The sequence below is a fragment of the Oncorhynchus gorbuscha genome, linkage group LG16 (assembly GCF_021184085.1).
Source record: "Oncorhynchus gorbuscha isolate QuinsamMale2020 ecotype Even-year linkage group LG16, OgorEven_v1.0, whole genome shotgun sequence".
Classification (NCBI taxonomy): domain Eukaryota; kingdom Metazoa; phylum Chordata; class Actinopteri; order Salmoniformes; family Salmonidae; genus Oncorhynchus; species Oncorhynchus gorbuscha.
In genome coordinates, this window is record NC_060188.1 from 83,975,097 (window position 1) to 83,993,992 (window position 18,896).

The 18,896-nt window shown below is 41.6% G+C and overlaps 1 protein-coding gene across 2 annotated transcripts; it reads right to left on the minus strand.

Moving 5' to 3' along the window:
* Nucleotides 1–1,326: 1,326 nt before the first annotated feature.
* Nucleotides 1,327–18,365, minus strand: LOC123999728 (hippocampus abundant transcript 1 protein-like). Of its 2 annotated transcripts, XM_046305753.1 has the most exons (13): nt 18,035–18,365; nt 17,050–17,097; nt 16,472–16,570; nt 15,143–15,205; nt 14,602–14,729; nt 14,125–14,239; nt 12,395–12,613; nt 12,068–12,181; nt 9,733–9,804; nt 9,065–9,177; nt 6,534–6,631; nt 5,111–5,274; nt 1,327–4,854 (listed from the first exon to the last, which is right to left on the minus strand). In XM_046305753.1, exons 1-13 carry the CDS (start codon nt 18,113–18,115, stop codon nt 4,612–4,614), a joined length of 1,557 nt encoding a protein of 518 aa, XP_046161709.1. In that variant the 5' UTR covers nt 18,116–18,365; the 3' UTR covers nt 1,327–4,611. The 2 variants fall into 2 exon arrangements, with proteins under 2 accessions (XP_046161709.1, XP_046161710.1); XM_046305754.1 differs by lacking the exon at nt 17,050–17,097 and having other exon boundaries at nt 18,035–18,364.
* Nucleotides 18,366–18,896: the final 531 nt, after the last annotated feature.

Genomic DNA, 18,896 nt, shown 5'->3' on the forward strand with positions numbered 1-18,896 from the left:
AGGTATTGTATATTTAACCAGCAGGAAATGAATGGTGGCAGGTGTTAACTTTAATGCCTTTGCTTTAAACTTAATCTGACCCTTGTTCTTAAACCTAACCATAAACCCTATGCTTAAACTTCAGTTTTTATTCTGCCGGTCGAATACAGAATTGCTTAACTATAAAAGATCCTTCAGAAAATACATTTTAATTTACAGTGTTTGCATTTAACTCTTACATCCTATAAGGATGAATTAAGAATTGTGATAAAAACATTCAAGATTTATTGTGAAGAGAAAAAGTGATGACAGAAAAAGTGTCTGTAGGGTGTTTCCAGCTGCTAAGAGTCTTTTGCTGCCTTATATGACCTGTGGTCACCATGGAAACACGTGAAGAGAGAGAGAGAGAGAGAGAGAGAGAGAGAGAGAGAGAGAGAGAGAGAGAGAAAGCTGTCACCAGTGGTGTAAATTACTTAAGTAGTACATTCACATATTTTTATATTTTATATTCATTATTTGTACTTTACTTGTTTATATTTGACAAACTTTTACTTCACTACATTCCTAAAGGAAATGTCCTTATTAGTCCATACATTTTCCCTGACTCCCAAATGTACTCATTACATTTTGAATGCTTAGCAGGACAGGAAAATGGTCTAATTCACACACACTTATCAAGAAAACATCCCTGGTCATCCCTACTGCCTCTGATCTGCCTGACTCACTAAACACATGCTTCATTTGTAAATTATGAGTGTTGGAGCGTGACCCTGGCTAGCCGTAACAATTTATTTTTGTATTTATTTTTTAAAGAAGAAAATGGTGCCGTCTGATTTGCTTAAAATAAGGAATTTGAAATGTTTTATACTTTTGATACTTAAGTATAATTGACTTTTACTCAAGTCGTATTTTACTGGGTGACTTTCACTTTTACTTGAGTAATTTCCTATTAAAAGGTATCTTTAATTTTACTCTAGTATGACAATTGAGTTCTTTTTCCACCACCCTAATGCTAACCCTAACCTTATTTAAGCTTTTTGATTTTAATTTAAGACAAAAGCAAAATGTTTGTTTTCATATATTTTTACAATATAGACAATTTTGACTGCAAATAGCTCAGCTCTGAGCCAGCTGCAAATAGCTCAGCTCTGAGCCAGCTGCAAATTGCTCAGCTCTGCCTCCTGGACTCATCCAAATAAACGCCAGCCTGCCCTGCCCACTCACAGCTCAAATCTTCCATCTTGAATTCTATTGGGAAAGTACACAGCACAACACCGCCACCATGTGATCAAAATATGAATAACATTAAAATAGGTTACATTACTTGACTTCGGTCATGTTTTTTTATTATTACAATTCAACCTTTATTTTTTATTTTTTTCAAGACAAGACTTAAGAGGTATATATACATAGCCCGTGTATATTTCATTTGTTTGGGTTATCATGAGCAATAACTTCCACTTCATAGACACTGTTAGTCAGCAACCCAAATGGCACCCTATTCTCTATATAGTGCAATAGTTTTGACCAAAACCCGATGGGGCCCTGGTCAACAGGCCCTGGTCAATGGATCCTGGTCAAAATGAGTGCATTAATAAGGGAATAGGGTGCCAGTTTGAGATAAAGCTATAGTCATTTGTCTTATCTTCAGAAATGAACATGTTCATTTGTTAGGCACGTTTGTATAATAATCCTCTCAGAGATGCTGGGTGAAGATACAGACATAAAGAGCACATGGTGGAATGTGTTGTCTCAGTTATAAATCCTCATCATACAAACAAAACTCTGAAGTTGATGTGTAACTATGACAACAAAATCATCATGTTACACAAAATTAGAAAAATACTTCACGAGTTGCATTTCAGCGCAACGAAGTTCTAAACATGTTCCCAAAATATAGCAGTCCTAGAGATATGAATTGTAACCATTCCGAAATACTTTTCCATAACATATACAATAGTCTTCATCATAGAATTCATAATACTAATAATTCCTTTTTACTCTTACAGGCAGGTACAATATAACACTGGAGGAAATTCAACAACAGTCACTGACTGAAAGTAGCTGTTGACCTTCTGACATCAATTTATGGATTCTTGGTCAAAATACTTCACAACAGGATTGGGGTTGGAGGTGACAGATAGGAAGCTTTACCTTCTCCTGCTCACTTCAATCATTTCCCTCGCTGATAGGAACCTGCGTACATGTACCTTAGAGAACAAGGAAATGACTGGCAAACCATCAGGGGAAAGCAGAAGCACTCACAATCTCTGTCTGAGCACAACCAATCAACTATATACCTAATATATTGTTTATCGTTTCATTTCAGAGACAGACAGGAAGACATGTGTAGCTGTGTCTTTCTGTCCCCATAGCCACTTTTTGGGGAATATAAATACTTTTAAAAGTTCACATCCAGATACAACACATTTTGTGAGCTTTCTAATACTCTACTCTTAAAAAGATCCATGGACAGCTAGTCACTATTCATGCATTATGCATCCAAACAGGAATCTCCTTCAGTACATACTCAACTTGACACGGTATGGAGTAGCTTTACATACAGCTGTAGGTAGGTCTCGACAAACTACTTCCTCATTCACATTAGGGAAAACAACTTGGTGTTGTAGTTCATTGGGGGTAAATGTTAGTTTTAAAAGCCTAACCTGTAGGTATACAGGCTAATACCTTTAATTCAATACAGTATGTACATATAAAATATGAACATTTAGACATTGTGACAACCTCACAGAAAATAATCATTATGTACAATAAAAATGTGCCCCTAATGGATTTGATCAGGTCAAATTGCTTTCTCTTAATTTACATTTTATAATCCCCGGGTTATTGAAGTTTTACTCTTGGGAGGTGAAAACTATTTGAGATAACGATAGTTTTGCGTTAAAATAAGTAATTTTTAAAGCTGAGGTAGCTTGCAACACTGGGACATATTTAGTGAAAGAAAATAAACAATGATTAAAAGTCATGATTTTGCCCCCCCCCACACACACACACACAAAAGAAAACAAGAAAAAAAAATCCACCCCCATCATATATTTCAGGGTAAGGTTATACTTAAAATAAAATTAAAATAATTTTTAAAATTCTCCCAAAAATTACAAAAAGAAAACCAGTAAAAACTTGTTTCTCTAAGTTAAATACATTATTATTACTACCAGAGTAGCCTAGACATTTCTGTCAATATGTTGCAGAACGTTAGCAATATCATTTTTACAGTATGGATAATATAAATAAAATACCTCATATTTTAAGAAAAAAAACCTTTTTAGTACAGTAGCAATCAAGATTTCACAGACTGAACAGAAACTGCAGAGCACTGCATAAAACCATGACAACCATAACCTAATGGCATCATCCACACCACAGCACTGCCTCCTACTGACAAGAGGCCATATCCAGTGAATATCTTAAATAGTTCTCACTATACAGAAACACGTTTAGCAGTTACTCTAGGACCAGTGGTTCAAGTACCAAAACTCTGCACAATAAAGTGAGAAGTTGAGATCTTGGGAGTAAAAATTACACCAAGATCTAATCTTCCTATGTCAAATATCCTATCATCCTAATCTCCCATGTTTACCCACCAGTTATAAGACAATGATATGATAACTGCTCTCTGAATGATATGAGTTGCTGTAAGGCTTCTGAACAGAAGCTCCCATGAAATATCGGACTTACAGTATACATCTCATCCATTATATAATGTCGTAATCTTATGGCTGCTCATAGTGAACAAGCTTTCGAAGTAAATATTTTAAGTGTTGTTGACTGACTACTGGCACATATCTCCTTGCATTTCACAGACTCGGTTCAAGCCTCCTTGTGTTGAGGTACCATTAGATGTGGGCTACAGTAAATGCTGAGCTTGAAGATGCGTTAAAGCAATAAGATGCCGGGCACAGCAAGCTCTTTCCCTTCTACCTCTATTGAACAACTCAATCTACCCAGTGGGCAAACCTGGTTGAAATGGCACCAGATACCAACCAGTAACCACTTTTGCCCGCTGGGTCCGCCATCTTCGCTGTCGCTCCCTTCAGATTTAAAACTTAGAGGTCCTAGAGATGAACCCCCCCCCCCAAAAAAAGCATCCCCTGTAAGATCACTACATCATAAACAGCAAATCCAATCCAGGTCAAAAATAAAAATAAATACTAGTTTTTATGGGACAGGAGCGGGGACTGGTTGGTTGTGCAGTGCAGAGTTGCACAGAATATTGAGGTTTGTTAGCTAGGCCTCTCTCCCTCTCCTCCGTTGAGGATACGTAGGCTACATGGGGGGCGTGGTACCCATAGATGGGTGTAATAATACCAAAGCCGCCTGCTGCCCTTCATCCTCCCTCAGTCATACAACGCTGTCCTACAGGAGGGACCTGCTGCCCTCCCTCAGTCATACAACGCTGTCCTACAGGAGGGACCTGCTGCCCTCCCTCAGTCATACAACGCTGTCCTACAGGAGCCACCTGCTGCCCTCCCTCAGTCATACAACGCTGTCCTGCAGGAACCACCTGCTGCCCTCCCTCAGTCATACAACGCTGTCCTACAGGAGGGGCCTGCTGCCCTCCCTCAGTCACACAACGCTGTCCTACAGGAGGGGCCTGCTGCCCTCCCTCAGTCACACAACACTGTCCTGCAGGAGGGGCTCAAAGTCCTCGTCGCTGGTCGGCGCTGGCGTGTCCTCGTCGCTGCCCGGTAACGGGGTGTTGATGTGGACGCCGGCTAGCATGGAGGTATCCTTGGCGTCAGCGCAGGTCACCACAGGAGGTTCGGTGTTCTCAGGGATAAACAAGGCTACCAGGAAGGCCACCACCACCGTGCATGAGCCCAGCAGGAAGGGAGGGCCGGGGATCAAGGATTTCTGTATGGAGAGAGACACGGTATTATAGATACAGAACTTCATTTTTCTGTAGGAACTTAATTTGACATTCATACAACACAAAGAATATAACCCATCTCTGAATAAAGAAACAGAACGATAAAGGAATATGGCAACGGGAAGACTTAGGAAGAAACATGTTTTAAACCTAAATGAGACAGAAATGTATACAGCTATATAAAGTCTACCTATACTAGATCCACAATGAAGATGTTATTGGTGATCGTGATTAATTTACCTCAGTCGGGGGGTTAACAGGTAAAGGGTCGATGGGGTACTCTCCCTGGATGGGATCGATTGTGTTCAGCTCTACGTTAAACATGAAGAAGATAAGTCCGTACAGCGCCGGGCCCAGACCGTTACACAGGCCTCGGATACCAGTGATCATCCCCTGAACCAGACCTGAGGAGAGATTTATTTTTCAGGGACCATGAGTACCTGTGGTCCCTGGGCAGAACAGCATGACATCACAGAGGATACAGCATACAGATACATAAACATCCATGAGACATTGTTTTAAGAACAAAGTCAAATGATAACCATAGGATATTTTTATTTAACTAGGCAAGTCAGTTAAGAACAAATTCTTATTTTACAATAACGGCCTACCCCTCCCCTAACCCGGACAACGATGGGCCAAATGTGCACCGTCCTATTATGGGACAAACAGACAGATTACATGAAGGGAATATCTTAGAGCAGGACAAACAGACATATTACATGAAGGGAATATCTTAGAGCAGGACAAACAGACAGATTACATGAAGGGAATATCTTAGAGCAGGACAAACAGACAGATTACATGAAGGGAATATCTTAGAGCAGGACAAACAGACAGATTACATGAAGGGAATATCTTAGAGCAGGACAAACAGACAGATTACATGAAGGGAATATCTTAGAGCAGGACAAACAGACAGATTACATGAAGGGAATATTTTAGAGCAGGACAAACAGACAGATTACATGAAGGGAATATCTTAGAGCAGGACAAACAGACAGATTACATGAAGGGAATATCTTAGAGCAGGACAAACAGACAGATTACATGAAGGGAATATCTTAGAGCAGGACAAACAGACAGATTACATGGGAATAAGCAGGAATATCTTGAAGGGAATAGAGCAGGACAAACAGACAGATTACATGAAGGGAATATAGAGCAGGACAAACAGACAGATTACATGAAGGGAATAGCAGGACAAACAGACAGATTACATGAAGGGAATATTTTAGAGCAGGACATACAGACAGATTACATGAAGGGAATATTTTAGAGCAGGACAAACAGACAGATTACATGAAGGGAATATCTTAGAGCAGGACATACAGACAGATTACATGAAGGGAATATTTTAGAGCAGGACAAACAGACAGATTACATGAAGGGAATATCTTAGAGCAGGACATACAGACAGATTACATGAAGGGAATATCTTAGAGCAGGACAAACAGACAGATTACATGAAGGGAATATCTTAGAGCAGGACAAACAGACAGATTACATGAAGGGAATATCTTAGAGCAGGACATACAGACAGATTACATGAAGGGAATATCTTAGAGCAGGACATACAGACAGATTACATGAAGGGAATATCTTAGAGCAGGACAAACAGATGAAGTACATATAGAAAAGAGAAATAAAGAGAATGTCTTACCTTGCTTATCTGGGTCTGCACTGCGAGACACCAGGGCACTCACTGCAGGAAAGGTGATACTAGACATGGCTGCAACTGCACCTGCAGCCCACATCATCCTACACAGAGAGGAGACAGTGGTTATCTAGACACATACAGTATGAGACATTTTAGCTATAGGAAGTAGTAACCACACCCTCAGGACCAGCCCCTCTGAGCACGCTCAGTGACCTCTGACAAAATTGATCACGATTCCCCTTCCCTTTTGCGTCCTTTAAAAAAAAAATAGATCGTTTTTCATTTGCACAAGAGAGAGATAATTGCATTAAGGTTTTTTTAACAATAAAGTGGACAGTCAAGGACTTGTAATATTCTGTACTTATAAATATTTAAAAAATAGTGTGAGTTCTAACTGTTGTCTAACTGTACTTAACTGTCAACACAGGCCAGCCCTGATGATACTAGTCAGGTAGCCACAGTACAGGCCGGCCCTGTTGATACTACTCAGGTAGCCACAGTACAGGCCAGCCCTGTTGATACTAGTCAGGTAGCCACAGTACAGGCCGGCCCTGTTGGTACTACTCAGGTAGCCACAGTACAGGCCAGCCCTGTTGATACTACTCAGGTAGCCACAGTACAGGCCGGCCCTGTTGATACTACTCAGGTAGCCACAGTACAGGCCAGCCCTGTTGATACTACTCAGGTAGCCACAGTACAGGCCAGCCTTGTTGATACTACTCAGGTAGCCATTGTACAGGCCAGCCCTGTTGATACTACTCAGGTAACCACAGTACAGGCCAGCCCTGTTGACCCTGTTGATACTACTCAGGTAGCCACAGTACAGGCCAGCCCTGTTGATACTAGTCAGGTAGCCACAGTACAGGCCGGCCCTGTTGATACTACTCAGGTAGCCACAGTACAGGCCAGCCCTGTTGATACTACTCAGGTAGCCACAGTACAGGCCAGCCCTGTTGATACTAGTCAGGTAGCCACAGTACAGGCCAGCCCTGTTGGTACTACTCAGGTAGCCACAGTACAGGCCAGCCCTGTTGATACTACTCAGGTAGCCACAGTACAGGCCAGCCCTGTTGATACTACTCAGGTAGCCACAGTACAGGCCAGCCCTGTTGATACTACTCAGGTAGCCACAGTACAGGCCAGCCTTGTTGATACTACTCAGGTAGCCATTGTACAGGCCAGCCCTGTTGATACTACTCAGGTAACCACAGTACAGGCCAGCCCTGTTGACCCTGTTGATACATACTACTCAGGTAGCCACAGTACAGGCCAGCTCTGTTGATACTAGTCAGGTAGCCACAGTACAGGCCAGCCCTGTTGATACTAGTCAGGTAGCCACAGTACAGGCCGGCCCTGTTGATACTACTCAGGTAGCCACAGTACAGGCCGGCCCTGTTGATACTACTCAGGTAGCCACAGTACAGGCCAGCCCTGTTGATACTACTCAGGTAGCCACAGTACAGGCCAGCCCTGTTGATACTAGTCAGGTAGCCACAGTACAGGCCAGCCCTGTTGATAATACTCAGGTAGCCACAGTACAGGCCAGCCCTGTTGATACTACTCAGGTAGCCACAGTACAGGCCAGCCCTGTTGATACTACTCAGGTAGCCACAGTACAGGCCAGCCCTGTTGATACTAGTCAGGTAGCCACAGTACAGGCCAGCCCTGTTAATAATACTCAGGTAGCCACAGGCCAGCCCTTTTGATAATACTCAGGTAGCCACAGTACAGGCCAGCCCTGTTGATACTACTCAGGTAGCTACAGTACAGGCCAGCCCTGTTGATACTACTCAGGGAGCCACAGTACAGGCCAGCCCTGTTGATACTAGTCAGGTAGCCACAGTACAGGCCAGCCCTGTTAATAATACTCAGGTAGCCACAGGCCAGCCCTGTTGATACTACTCAGGTAGCCACAGTACAGGCCAGCCCTGTTGATACTACTCAGGTAGCCACAGTACAGGCCAGCCCTGTTGATAATACTCAGGTAGCCACAGTACAGGCCAGCCCTGTTGATACTAGTCAGGTAGCCACAGTACAGGCCAGCCCTGTTGATACTACTCAGGTAACCACAGTACAGGCCAGCCCTGTTGACCCTGTTGATACTACTCAGGTAGCCACAGTACAGGCCAGCCCTGTTGATACTAGTCAGGTAGCCATAGTACAGGCCAGCCCTGTTGATACTACACAGGTAGCCACAGTACAGGCCAGCCCTGTTGATAATACTCAGGTAGCCACAGTACAGGCCAGCCCTGTTAATAATACTCAGGTAGCCACAGGCCAGCCCTGTTGATAATACTCAGGAAGCCACAGTACAGGCCAGCCCTGTTGATACTACTCAGGTAGCCACAGTACAGGCCAGCCCTGTTGATACTACTCAGGTAGCCACAGTACAGGCCAGCCCTGTTGATAATACTCAGGTAGCCACAGTACAGGCCAGCCCTGTTGATACTACTCAGGTAACCACAGTACAGGCCAGCCCTGTTGATACTACTCAGGTAGCCACAGTACAACAGACAGAGTTGAAGGTGACCCACCATGGTTCTGACCCGAAGCCGTACCAGGCCAGCTGTAGAATCTGGAAGCCCAGGCCCAGAAGGACCGTGTTCTTGTTTCCAATAGTTCTCATCAAGACTGTGAGAATAAGTGTCTGCAACAAGAAGCAAACAATTAATACATTTTTTAAAACGATCATTAAAAAAATGTATCAAATGTTTTTATAATGCCCAATCAGAAGTCATCACAAAGTGCTTTACAAAGTGCTCATTTATTTCTTATTTATTGTAGGCACACATAAATATTGGATTCATAGGAATTACACAATTTGCTACATTACATTATATGGCCTTTTTAGAGCGGGCATGCGTCGGACTAATAACCGAAAGGCCACAAGATCGAATCCCCGAGCTGACAAAGTAAAAATACGTCGTTCTGCCCCTGAACAAGGCAGTTAACCCACTGTTCCTAAGCTGTCATTGAAAATAAGAATATGTTCTTAACTGACTTGCCTAGTTAACTAATGAAAATAAAAATTGTCAGAATTCTTTAGATCTAAACGTGGAACTTGATTCAATTCCAAAGGACAATAACTAATTTGAACTGACACATGTTGTTAACCGAAGACTTGATTAGAATGGATTGTTCAGTAACACATTGCAGTCTCCCACAGACAGTTAAATGGAGGAGTATTGAGTCAGATACATACCTGGGCTATGATGGAGAGGATTCCAACCACCCCGATGAACACTGCGATTGTTGCAGATGAAAAGTTAATGACCTGAGATAGAGAGATTGAGAAATAAAAATAAATGGAGAGCGAGACAGAGAGAGAAAGACAGAACGAGAGACAGCCATAGACAGAGGGAGAAAGCCATAAAATGGCATTAGTCTCCCTCTTTACTCTAAAGCCAATTAATGACAAGCACTTGACTGTGCTCAACGGAGAGTGAGCTGTTCAAGTAGAAGAGAAAGGAACGGCGAAAGAACGAAATCTCTATGATTACAGTCACCCAGCTATAAGGAACTGAACCTGTGGTAAACGACACCCTGTACAGAAATAACTTTGTCATCAGATGACAACAGAAGTGCAATGCTCCTACCTATATATTATGATCCTACCTGTATATGTATGTATGCTCCTACCTGTATATTATGATCCTACCTGTATATGTATGCTCCTACCTGTATATGTATGTATGCTCCTACCTGTATCTTATGATCCTACCTGTATATTATGATCCTACCTGTATATGTATGCTCCTACCTGTATATGTATGCTCCTACCTGTATATTATGCTCCTACTTATATATGTATGCTTCTACTTATATATGTATGCTCCTACCTGTATATGTATGCTCCTACCTGTATATGTATGCTCCTACCTATATATGTATGCTCCTACCTATATATGTATGCTCCTACCTGTATATGTATGCTCCTACCTGTATATGTATGCTCCTACCTGTATATGTATGCTCCTACCTGTATATGTATGCTCCTACCTATATATGTATGCTCCTACCTATATATGTATGCTCCTACCTATATATGTATTCTCCTACCTGTATATGTATGCTCCTACCTGTATATGTATGCTCCTACTTATATATGTATGCTCCTACCTGTATATGTATGCTCCTACCTGTATATGTATGCTCCTACCTATATATGTATGCTCCTACCTATATATGTATGCTCCTACCTATATATGTATGCTCCTACCTGTATATGTATGCTCCTACCTGTATATGTATGCTCCTACCTGTATATGTATGCTCCTACCTATATATGTATGCTCCTACCTGTATATTATGCTCCTACTTATATATGTATGCTCCTACCTATATATTATGCTCCTACCTATATATTATGATCCTACCTGTATATGTATGCTCCTACCTGTATATGTATGATCCTACCTGTATATGTATGTTCCTACATATATATGTATGCTCCTACCTGTATATGTATGTTCCTACATATATATGTATGTTCCTACCTGTATATTATGCTCCTACATATATATGTATTCTCCTACCTGTATATGTATGCTCCTACCTGTATATGTATGCTCCTACCTGTATATGTATGCTCCTACCTGTATATGTATGCTCCTACCTGTATATGTATGCTCCTACATATATATGTATGCTCCTACCTGTATATGTATGATCCTACCTGTATATGTATTCTCCTACCTGTATATGTATGCTCCTACCTGTATATGTATGCTCCTACCTGTATATGTATGCTCCTGTATATGTATACCTGTATATGTATGCTCCTACATATATATGTATGCTCCTACCTGTATATGTATGATCCTACCTGTATATGTATTCTCCTACCTGTATATGTATGCTCCTACCTGTATATGTATGCTCCTACCTGTATATGTATGCTCCTACCTGTATATGTATGCTCCTACCTGTATATGTATGCTCCTACATATATATGTATGTATTCTCCTACCTGTATATGTATGATCCTACCTGTATATGTATGCTCCTACCTGTATATGTATGCTCCTACCTGTATATGTATGCTCCTACCTGTATATGTATGCTCCTACCTGTATATGTATGCTCCTACATATATATGTATGCTCCTACCTGTATATGTATTCTCCTACCTGTATATGTATGCTCCTACCTGTATATGTATGCTCCTACCTGTATATGTATGCTCCTACCTGTATATGTATGCTCCTACCTGTATATGTATGCTCCTACATATATATGTATGCTCCTACCTGTATGTATAACTTTATGAGCTGGATTTCCTAATGTTTTGCAATTCGTTTATTTACATTTGCACTCGTTCACATATTTAGCTAGCAGCCTCCATGGAAATCCTCTTTTACTTGTGCTAATTTTGTTAGCATTCTGGTAATAGAAGCCCAATTGTTTTTTTTGCGTTTTTTTGGAGACCCCTTTTGTACTAAGCCAGTAATACTGTAAATCCTGGTGTGAGAGAAGAACGGTATGAGGATTTGAAAATCTGGATACAGTCCGACCCTAGGAACAAGTTGGATATTTACCTGTCTAAGATATAGGAAGAAGCTGGAGTATTGACCAGCCTCAGGTAGGTAGGACAGGAACACGGTTATACAGATGAGAAGAACTGTGGGATCCTTTCCCACTTTCCTCATCGACTGCAAACAAGAGAGACACCAAAGGCTTTAAACTAACAGAGAGAGACACCAAAGGCTTTAAACTAACAGAGTCACCAAAGGCTTTTCAAAATGGCCACAAACACTGATGAACCTAGGTAGCCTACTAACGTGTATGTACGTATAGTATATCCCAGGCCGATCTCATTGACTCATAGCATGGTATAGCATGGCATAGAATACTGTAGCACTCACCTGGAAGGGGTCTGCCTGCTCCCAGGTGATAGGTGCTCCCCAGGTGTTGAGTCTCATCTTCTCCGGTAGGGACTCAGGCACGGCCAGCAGGATGAAGCAGATGTCTGCCAGAGCCACCAGCGTAGCCACCAACACCACCAGGTTGTCACCGTAACACGCGGACAGGTACGCCCCGATGGCTGGACTCGTCACCAGGCTGGCTGCAAACGTAGCCGACACCTAGAGGAAAACACAGAGGACAAGGTGTGTTTTAAACTAGCCTTTTTTTAGGTCTATTTATATTTAATCACGATAGTCCACTCAGCAACAATTGTCACAGTTTTCCATGAAGTCCTGTAGTGCATTTATTATTTTTTAATTGTATTGAAGCCAATAGCTGTCAATGACCCAATGTATGCAGATATTTTTCACATTTAACACGTGGTTAAGCTATACAAAGGAAACTTAATTCATGTTAATAAATGCTATTCTTCATTCAACGCCAAGACGCAAAATACAAAGTGAAAAGGATGAGAGAATTCAATGGCATACGACACACTGCATGCTGTGACCTCAAGGGACTGCATGAGATCTGAAATCACTGTGTGAAGGATTGAAAACATGACACAACCAACATCTATTCAACACAACAGAACACATTGCATAACCCATATAGAAGTGCAGAACTTGATCTTCACCCACATAACTGTCAAATAGAATTGGAAAGACATAATTATCCACTACCCTTTACCCCAATCAACTGAGGAAAACACTGTACATCAGGGATGGGCAACTGGCAGCCAAACTTACTGTTGAGAGTTACAAAAATGTGGTCCTTCTGTAGCTCAGTTGGTAGAGCATGGCGCTTGTAACGCCAGGGTAGTGGGTTCGATCTCCGGGACCACCCATACGTAGAATGTATGCACACATGACTGTAAGTCGCTTTGGATAAAAGCGTCTGCTAAATGGCATATATTATTATTATATATTAATAGTAGGATACACCAGGTACCATTTCAAAATGTGGTTGTGCATCAGCAGTTTTCCTCTTGTTATGTCAATCACTGACAGTCACTCAATTAGCCCATGTCAGCTAAATATTTTGTTGATTGGTAAGTTATTAAGAATTACCAGCCTGGGGGGCCCCATTGATTTTGTTAGTCACACACTCAGATATCACATTCATAACCGAAAACATTTCTATCCACCATATTGCAAAATGTGTAGAATTGCATGAAATGAGTTAGAAAATTGCTCAATTTCCTCTCCGCCCCATAGCAAAATGTGTAGAATTGCATGAAATTAGTTAGAAAATTGCTCAATTTCCTCTCCGCCCCATAGCAAAATGTGTAGAATTGCATGAAATTAGTTAGAAAATTGCTCAATTTCCTCTCCGCCCCATAGCAAAATGTGTAGACTTGAATGAAATTAGTTAGAAGATTGCTCAATTTCCTCTCCTCCCCATAGCAAATTGCAGCAAACTTGTTTCAAAACTAACATTTTCTCTACGCCCCACTTTCAAGAGGAGGAGCAGGTCAAATATTTTTGCTCGCAAGGTGGGGGCCCACAAAAAAAAATAACTTTGCTTAAGGCTAGGGCCCGCTCTGACTGCATATGTAGGTATGGATGTGGGTACGCAGGAGAAAGAACCACTACAGCCCCTCATGATGAGCCAGATGTTTTGTGGCCCCCACTCCCATCAGTTACCCATCCCTGCTGAAGTCATAATACAAATTGAACTAGCTCTTTACCAGTCCGTATGCTGTGCTTCTTTCATGCTCCTCAGTGACATCAGAGACATAAGCAAAGATGACAGAGAAGGTGACAGAGAAAGCCCCTGACATGGAAATCGCTGCAAAGTACCACCTGAGGGAGAAAACATTATGTCAGTCACATCCAAGGCAGTGCATTCCACACCACATATTTGACAAATAAGATCAACAAACACTCCCACAGACTCTAAAGCTAAAGATCTACTGACAGGCATCAAAATGTTTACCAATTTGAAAGGCTGACTGAAATGGTTAAAACAGACAGCTATATGGTAGTGTGTGCATAGGTGGGATAATATGGTATTTTCATCTAAACTAGCACTGTTACAACAGCACTACACAAGATTCCCTGTTTACATGTACTTATTGTTTAATTCAAATCAAAAGACACAATGAATACTGAACCAAATCACAGCAGTGTTTTTTTCTTGGTCAGAAGAGAGGTGCAGGACTTACCAGGGACTGAGTCTCATGAGCGGGATGGGGGCACAGGTGAAGAACACAGTGACCAATAGGAAGGACCGCCTGCCCCACACATCTGACAGGGCACCAATCAGAGGGGCGCTCATGAAGGACAGGAGGCCCTGTGGCGGAGGAGGGTGAAGAGGGGGAGGAGCCTCTGTTAAGAACATCATGTTACCGGGAACCCGTAATGAGAAGCCTCATTGATCTTTAGTGTAAATGAGAGTGAGCTGAATTATAATCAAGTAGCAGCAAGAAAATGGCTGCCCTTTGCTCTCCTGAAATGACATATGATAAACTTATAATTAAACTTATACATCACTAGTTATGAAATAATAAGATACTCGATTTTTTTTAAAATACCGAGTACCAGAATGCTGCTTTTGTTCAATCGCTCAGGGATGCAACTCTACGGGGATCCTCAAAGCAGTGATCAATAAATTACGTAATTGATTAATTATTTTGGAGATATACTGTTCGTAGTCTGCCAAACAACATTTTTGTTTTTAAATTACTTCTATGCCTGATATCTTACCTTCACACCTTGAATAAGGCCATTCATCAGAAATGTGTGCTGTGGAAATGTTTCATGTAAAACCTGCAAAAATAAACCACAGAGAAACCACAAAGATCTTTAAAAAGGGTCTCTTGCACAGATAGGGTGCCAACTGCCAAGAAACCATAGTCACACACACAGACAGCTGTGTGCTTAACAAGCGGTTTTACAAGCCAAGAAACCTACCCTACAGAGAGAAGACTAGAAGAGACAGATGGGGATGAAAATAAGAGACAGACTGGCAGTGAGAGTGAGAAAGAGAGCAAGAGAGAGTTGATGGCTGTGCTACAGATATACTGAACAAAAATATAAAACGCAACAATTTCAAAGATGTTACTGAGGTACAGTCCATATAAGGAAATCAGTCAATTGAAATAAATGCATTTGGCACTAATCTATGGATTTCACATGACTGGGCAGGGGCACAGCCATGGGTAGGCTTTGGAGGGCATAGTTCCACTCTCTAGGGAGCCAGACCCAGCCAAAAATAATTCGTTTTTCCCAACAAAAGGGCTTTATTACAGACGGAAATATTCCTCAGCACCCCCCTCAGACGATCCCACTGGTGAAGAAGCCGTATGAGCCGGTCTGCCGTTGTGAGGCCGGTTGGACGTACTGCCAAATTCTCTACAATAACAGAGCCGGCTTATGGTAAAGAAATTAACATTAAAATGATCTGGCAACTGCTCTGTTGAACATTCCTGCAGTCAGCATGCCAATTGCACACTCCCTCAACTTGAGTCATCGGTGGTGTTGTGTGACAAAACTGCACATTTTAGAGTGTCCTTTTATTGTCCCCAGCAAAAGGTTCACATATGTAATGATCATGCTGTTTAAACAATTTCTTGATATGCCACACCTGTCAGGTGGATGGATTATCTTGGCAAAGGAGAAATGCTCACTAACAGGGTTGTAAACAAATTTGTGCACAACATTTGAGATAAAAAACCTGTTTGTGCATATGGAACATTTCTGGGATCTTTTATTTCAGCTCATGACACTTGGGACCAACACTTTACATGTTGCATAGATAGATAAAATAGATAGATACAATAAAATGGATAAGATAGATAATCCTGCAGCAACAGGACATTTGAATTATGTGAATTATAATGAATGGTCATTTTATAGAGGTTGATACATTTTTCATAAAGAGAAAGTCAAGTCTAATTTCTAAATGGAATTTACAAACTTCAGAAGCAATTTAAATCTCAAATACACTAAACATGTTTAATTGTCCTGCTTCAGGGTGATCAAATTAAGATCCTACATCTGAAAACAGACAGGCCAGCTGGAGATGGAACTCACTGTCAGCATGGGAGTGGTGAGGAGACCCCAGGCAAAGAACTCCAGGAAGATGACCACAACAGCATGGGAGACACTGGGTCTGCCAATGCCATGGCCCGGCTGCAACACACAGGAAAGAAAGGTGGCCATTTTAGACAGTGTTCGATCCAATTTTAAAACATCCACCAAATGAACAGCTCTCACAGTGTGATCATTTTTTCAACAGCATTTCAAAAAGGCTACCATTTACTGAGTCTATTGTCTAATGATGCTGTCTGAATGGGATTATCTAGATTAAATCAGTCTACATCTAAATTTGAAGACATCCATCCACGTGGGGACCTCTGAAGGAGTCCATCAGTGGTCTTTGAGGAAGGCAGAGATAGGGGAGCACAGGCCCCTAGCTACTTCACAGCACAGTGATGCAGCCTTCAGTCTTGGGAAGATTGGGACATGGCCGTTTAATGACAGTAGAGATTGAATGTGGGCCTTCTATTACTATCCCTCGTGTTGATGACAGTGAGTGCACTGAGTTTGTCTGTGTATATGTGATATGTATGCATGAGTGAGAACTGGGGGAGAGTGTGATGTCATCTCACCTCGCTGTCATGCAAGGTGGAAATCACGTCATGATCACCAAGCCTAATCTGTGGAATTAGACATACAGTAGCCAGGCTTTATGGCGATTCAATCACTGCTGGCTTTTCAATGTTGTGAAAAATAGAGTCAGGCCTAAGCATTTAGTTGTGTTAATTACAAATAAAACCCCTAATATAAAATTAATGTCTCAATCCACTTTGATGCATAGCTCAGACTAATAACAGAAGCCTTGTTAAACCTTGAATACACTACACTTTTGCATTGCCTGCTTTGTAAGGTAATTCTCCCCAAAAATAGTTATTAAATTAAGATCCTACATCTGGATAGTACAACATGTAATGTTTTCCTTTTTTAAAAACATGTTTATGCCATCTGTGATTGTGTTTTTGGTCCAGGTCATCCTTCCTTTCCAAGGTAACACCATGGTAACACCTTCCATGGTCCTGACAACTGGCTTTTGGCTAGAGTACAGCCAGCATCATCAACAACAACTATTATCCAAATATTAATTTGAAAACAATACATTATCATGGTAATGCATTCTGTCTATGAATATATGGTTATGGAATTATCATGCAAACAGCTTGCGTTGGGGGGAAGTCGGAGGATGTTATGTAATGTCAGCGGCATATCAATAGTATACAGGCTTCAATAAGCTCCTCCGCAGCTATAGGCCTTAAGGCGCTACCCCGAGATATTACCGGCCACGTAACCATCTATCATTATTGATCATCTAATAACACATTGATCCACAATTCAAAACGGATTAGTAATAGGTTTAGCGCAAGAATGTGTCGCACTTTGGGCTGACAGAGCCGTTTCATTTTCACAAGGTATCTCGAGTACACAATGTCCGCTTATGTCATTGCCTGCTGCTACCGCAGGCGCACTCACAGCTGATACTCCACCGTTGGCAGTTTATGTGAAATCGGTTACATTGTTACATTACACAAATACTATAGGCTAGATTCCCGGTTCACATACCGTGGGCCCATCTTTCATGATCATTTTCTTGACCAACACTATACGGTTGGTACCCTGTTGATCTTTCTCTCCCGGAGTCATCTCCTCATTACATTTTGCCGGAGTTACATAGAATCCATGCTGCGTAGAGATCTTCGGTTCACCCGCTTCTTCCAGGATGCCTTCTTATTTAGCCTTGGAAGGCTAACTGTAAAAAAAAAATACGTGTTTATAACCCAGTAGTCCGACCGAATCGACAACAAATGCGAATAATGTACAAAATGGATATTGCAAACGTCATCAACACGTCCTCTCGATTCACTCTGTACAGAGGACAGCGCACTCCAGCGATGGAAGATTAGAGATGGTGCTAAAGGTACTGACTGCGGATCAGTGTGTGGTTTTATGGCACCGTTTTACGCATCAGCTTGTTGTCTGGGGAAGGTTGAGAAAACTGGTCTGAGACCAGATTTAGGGCTCAACACCGTTTCCTGCAGCCACGAAAGAAGGACGCACAGTACCCGGAAACAACGAATCTATTGTGGTTTATTCTCAGGTCCAAATAAAACATTTAGTTGTGGTTAACTTTATTGAATTGAAAGAGAGAGCAGAACTCAGCTTACTCTGATAAACATGAGTTGTTTTCTAATTTTCAAAAAGCTGTATGGGGCGGCAGGGTAGCCTAGTGGTTAGATCGATGGACTAGTAACCGGAAGGTTGCAAGTTCAAATCCCCGAGCTGTCGTTCTGTCCCTGAACAGGCAGTTAACCCACTGTTCCTAGGCCGTCATTGAAAATAAGAATTTGTTCTTAACTGACTTGCCTGGTTAAATAAAGGTAAAAAAATAAATATTTGGTAGGCCAAATGAGGAAACATATGCTGC

What these genes read in the sequence shown, in the direction of transcription:
- LOC123999728 (XM_046305753.1), bottom strand. Translation starts at nt 18,115, where the DNA reads ATGACTCCGGGAGAGAAAGATCAACAGGGTACCAACCGTATAGTGTTG. An exon ending in TGCAGACCCAGATAAGCAAG is followed by an intron (nt 5,275 to 6,533) that starts GTAAGACATTCT and finishes ATCTCTCCTCAG; the next exon opens with GTCTGGTTCAGGGGATGATC. An exon ending in CTGTTAACCCCCCGACTGAG is followed by an intron (nt 4,855 to 5,110) that starts GTAAATTAATCA and finishes CTCTCCATACAG; the next exon opens with AAATCCTTGATCCCCGGCCC.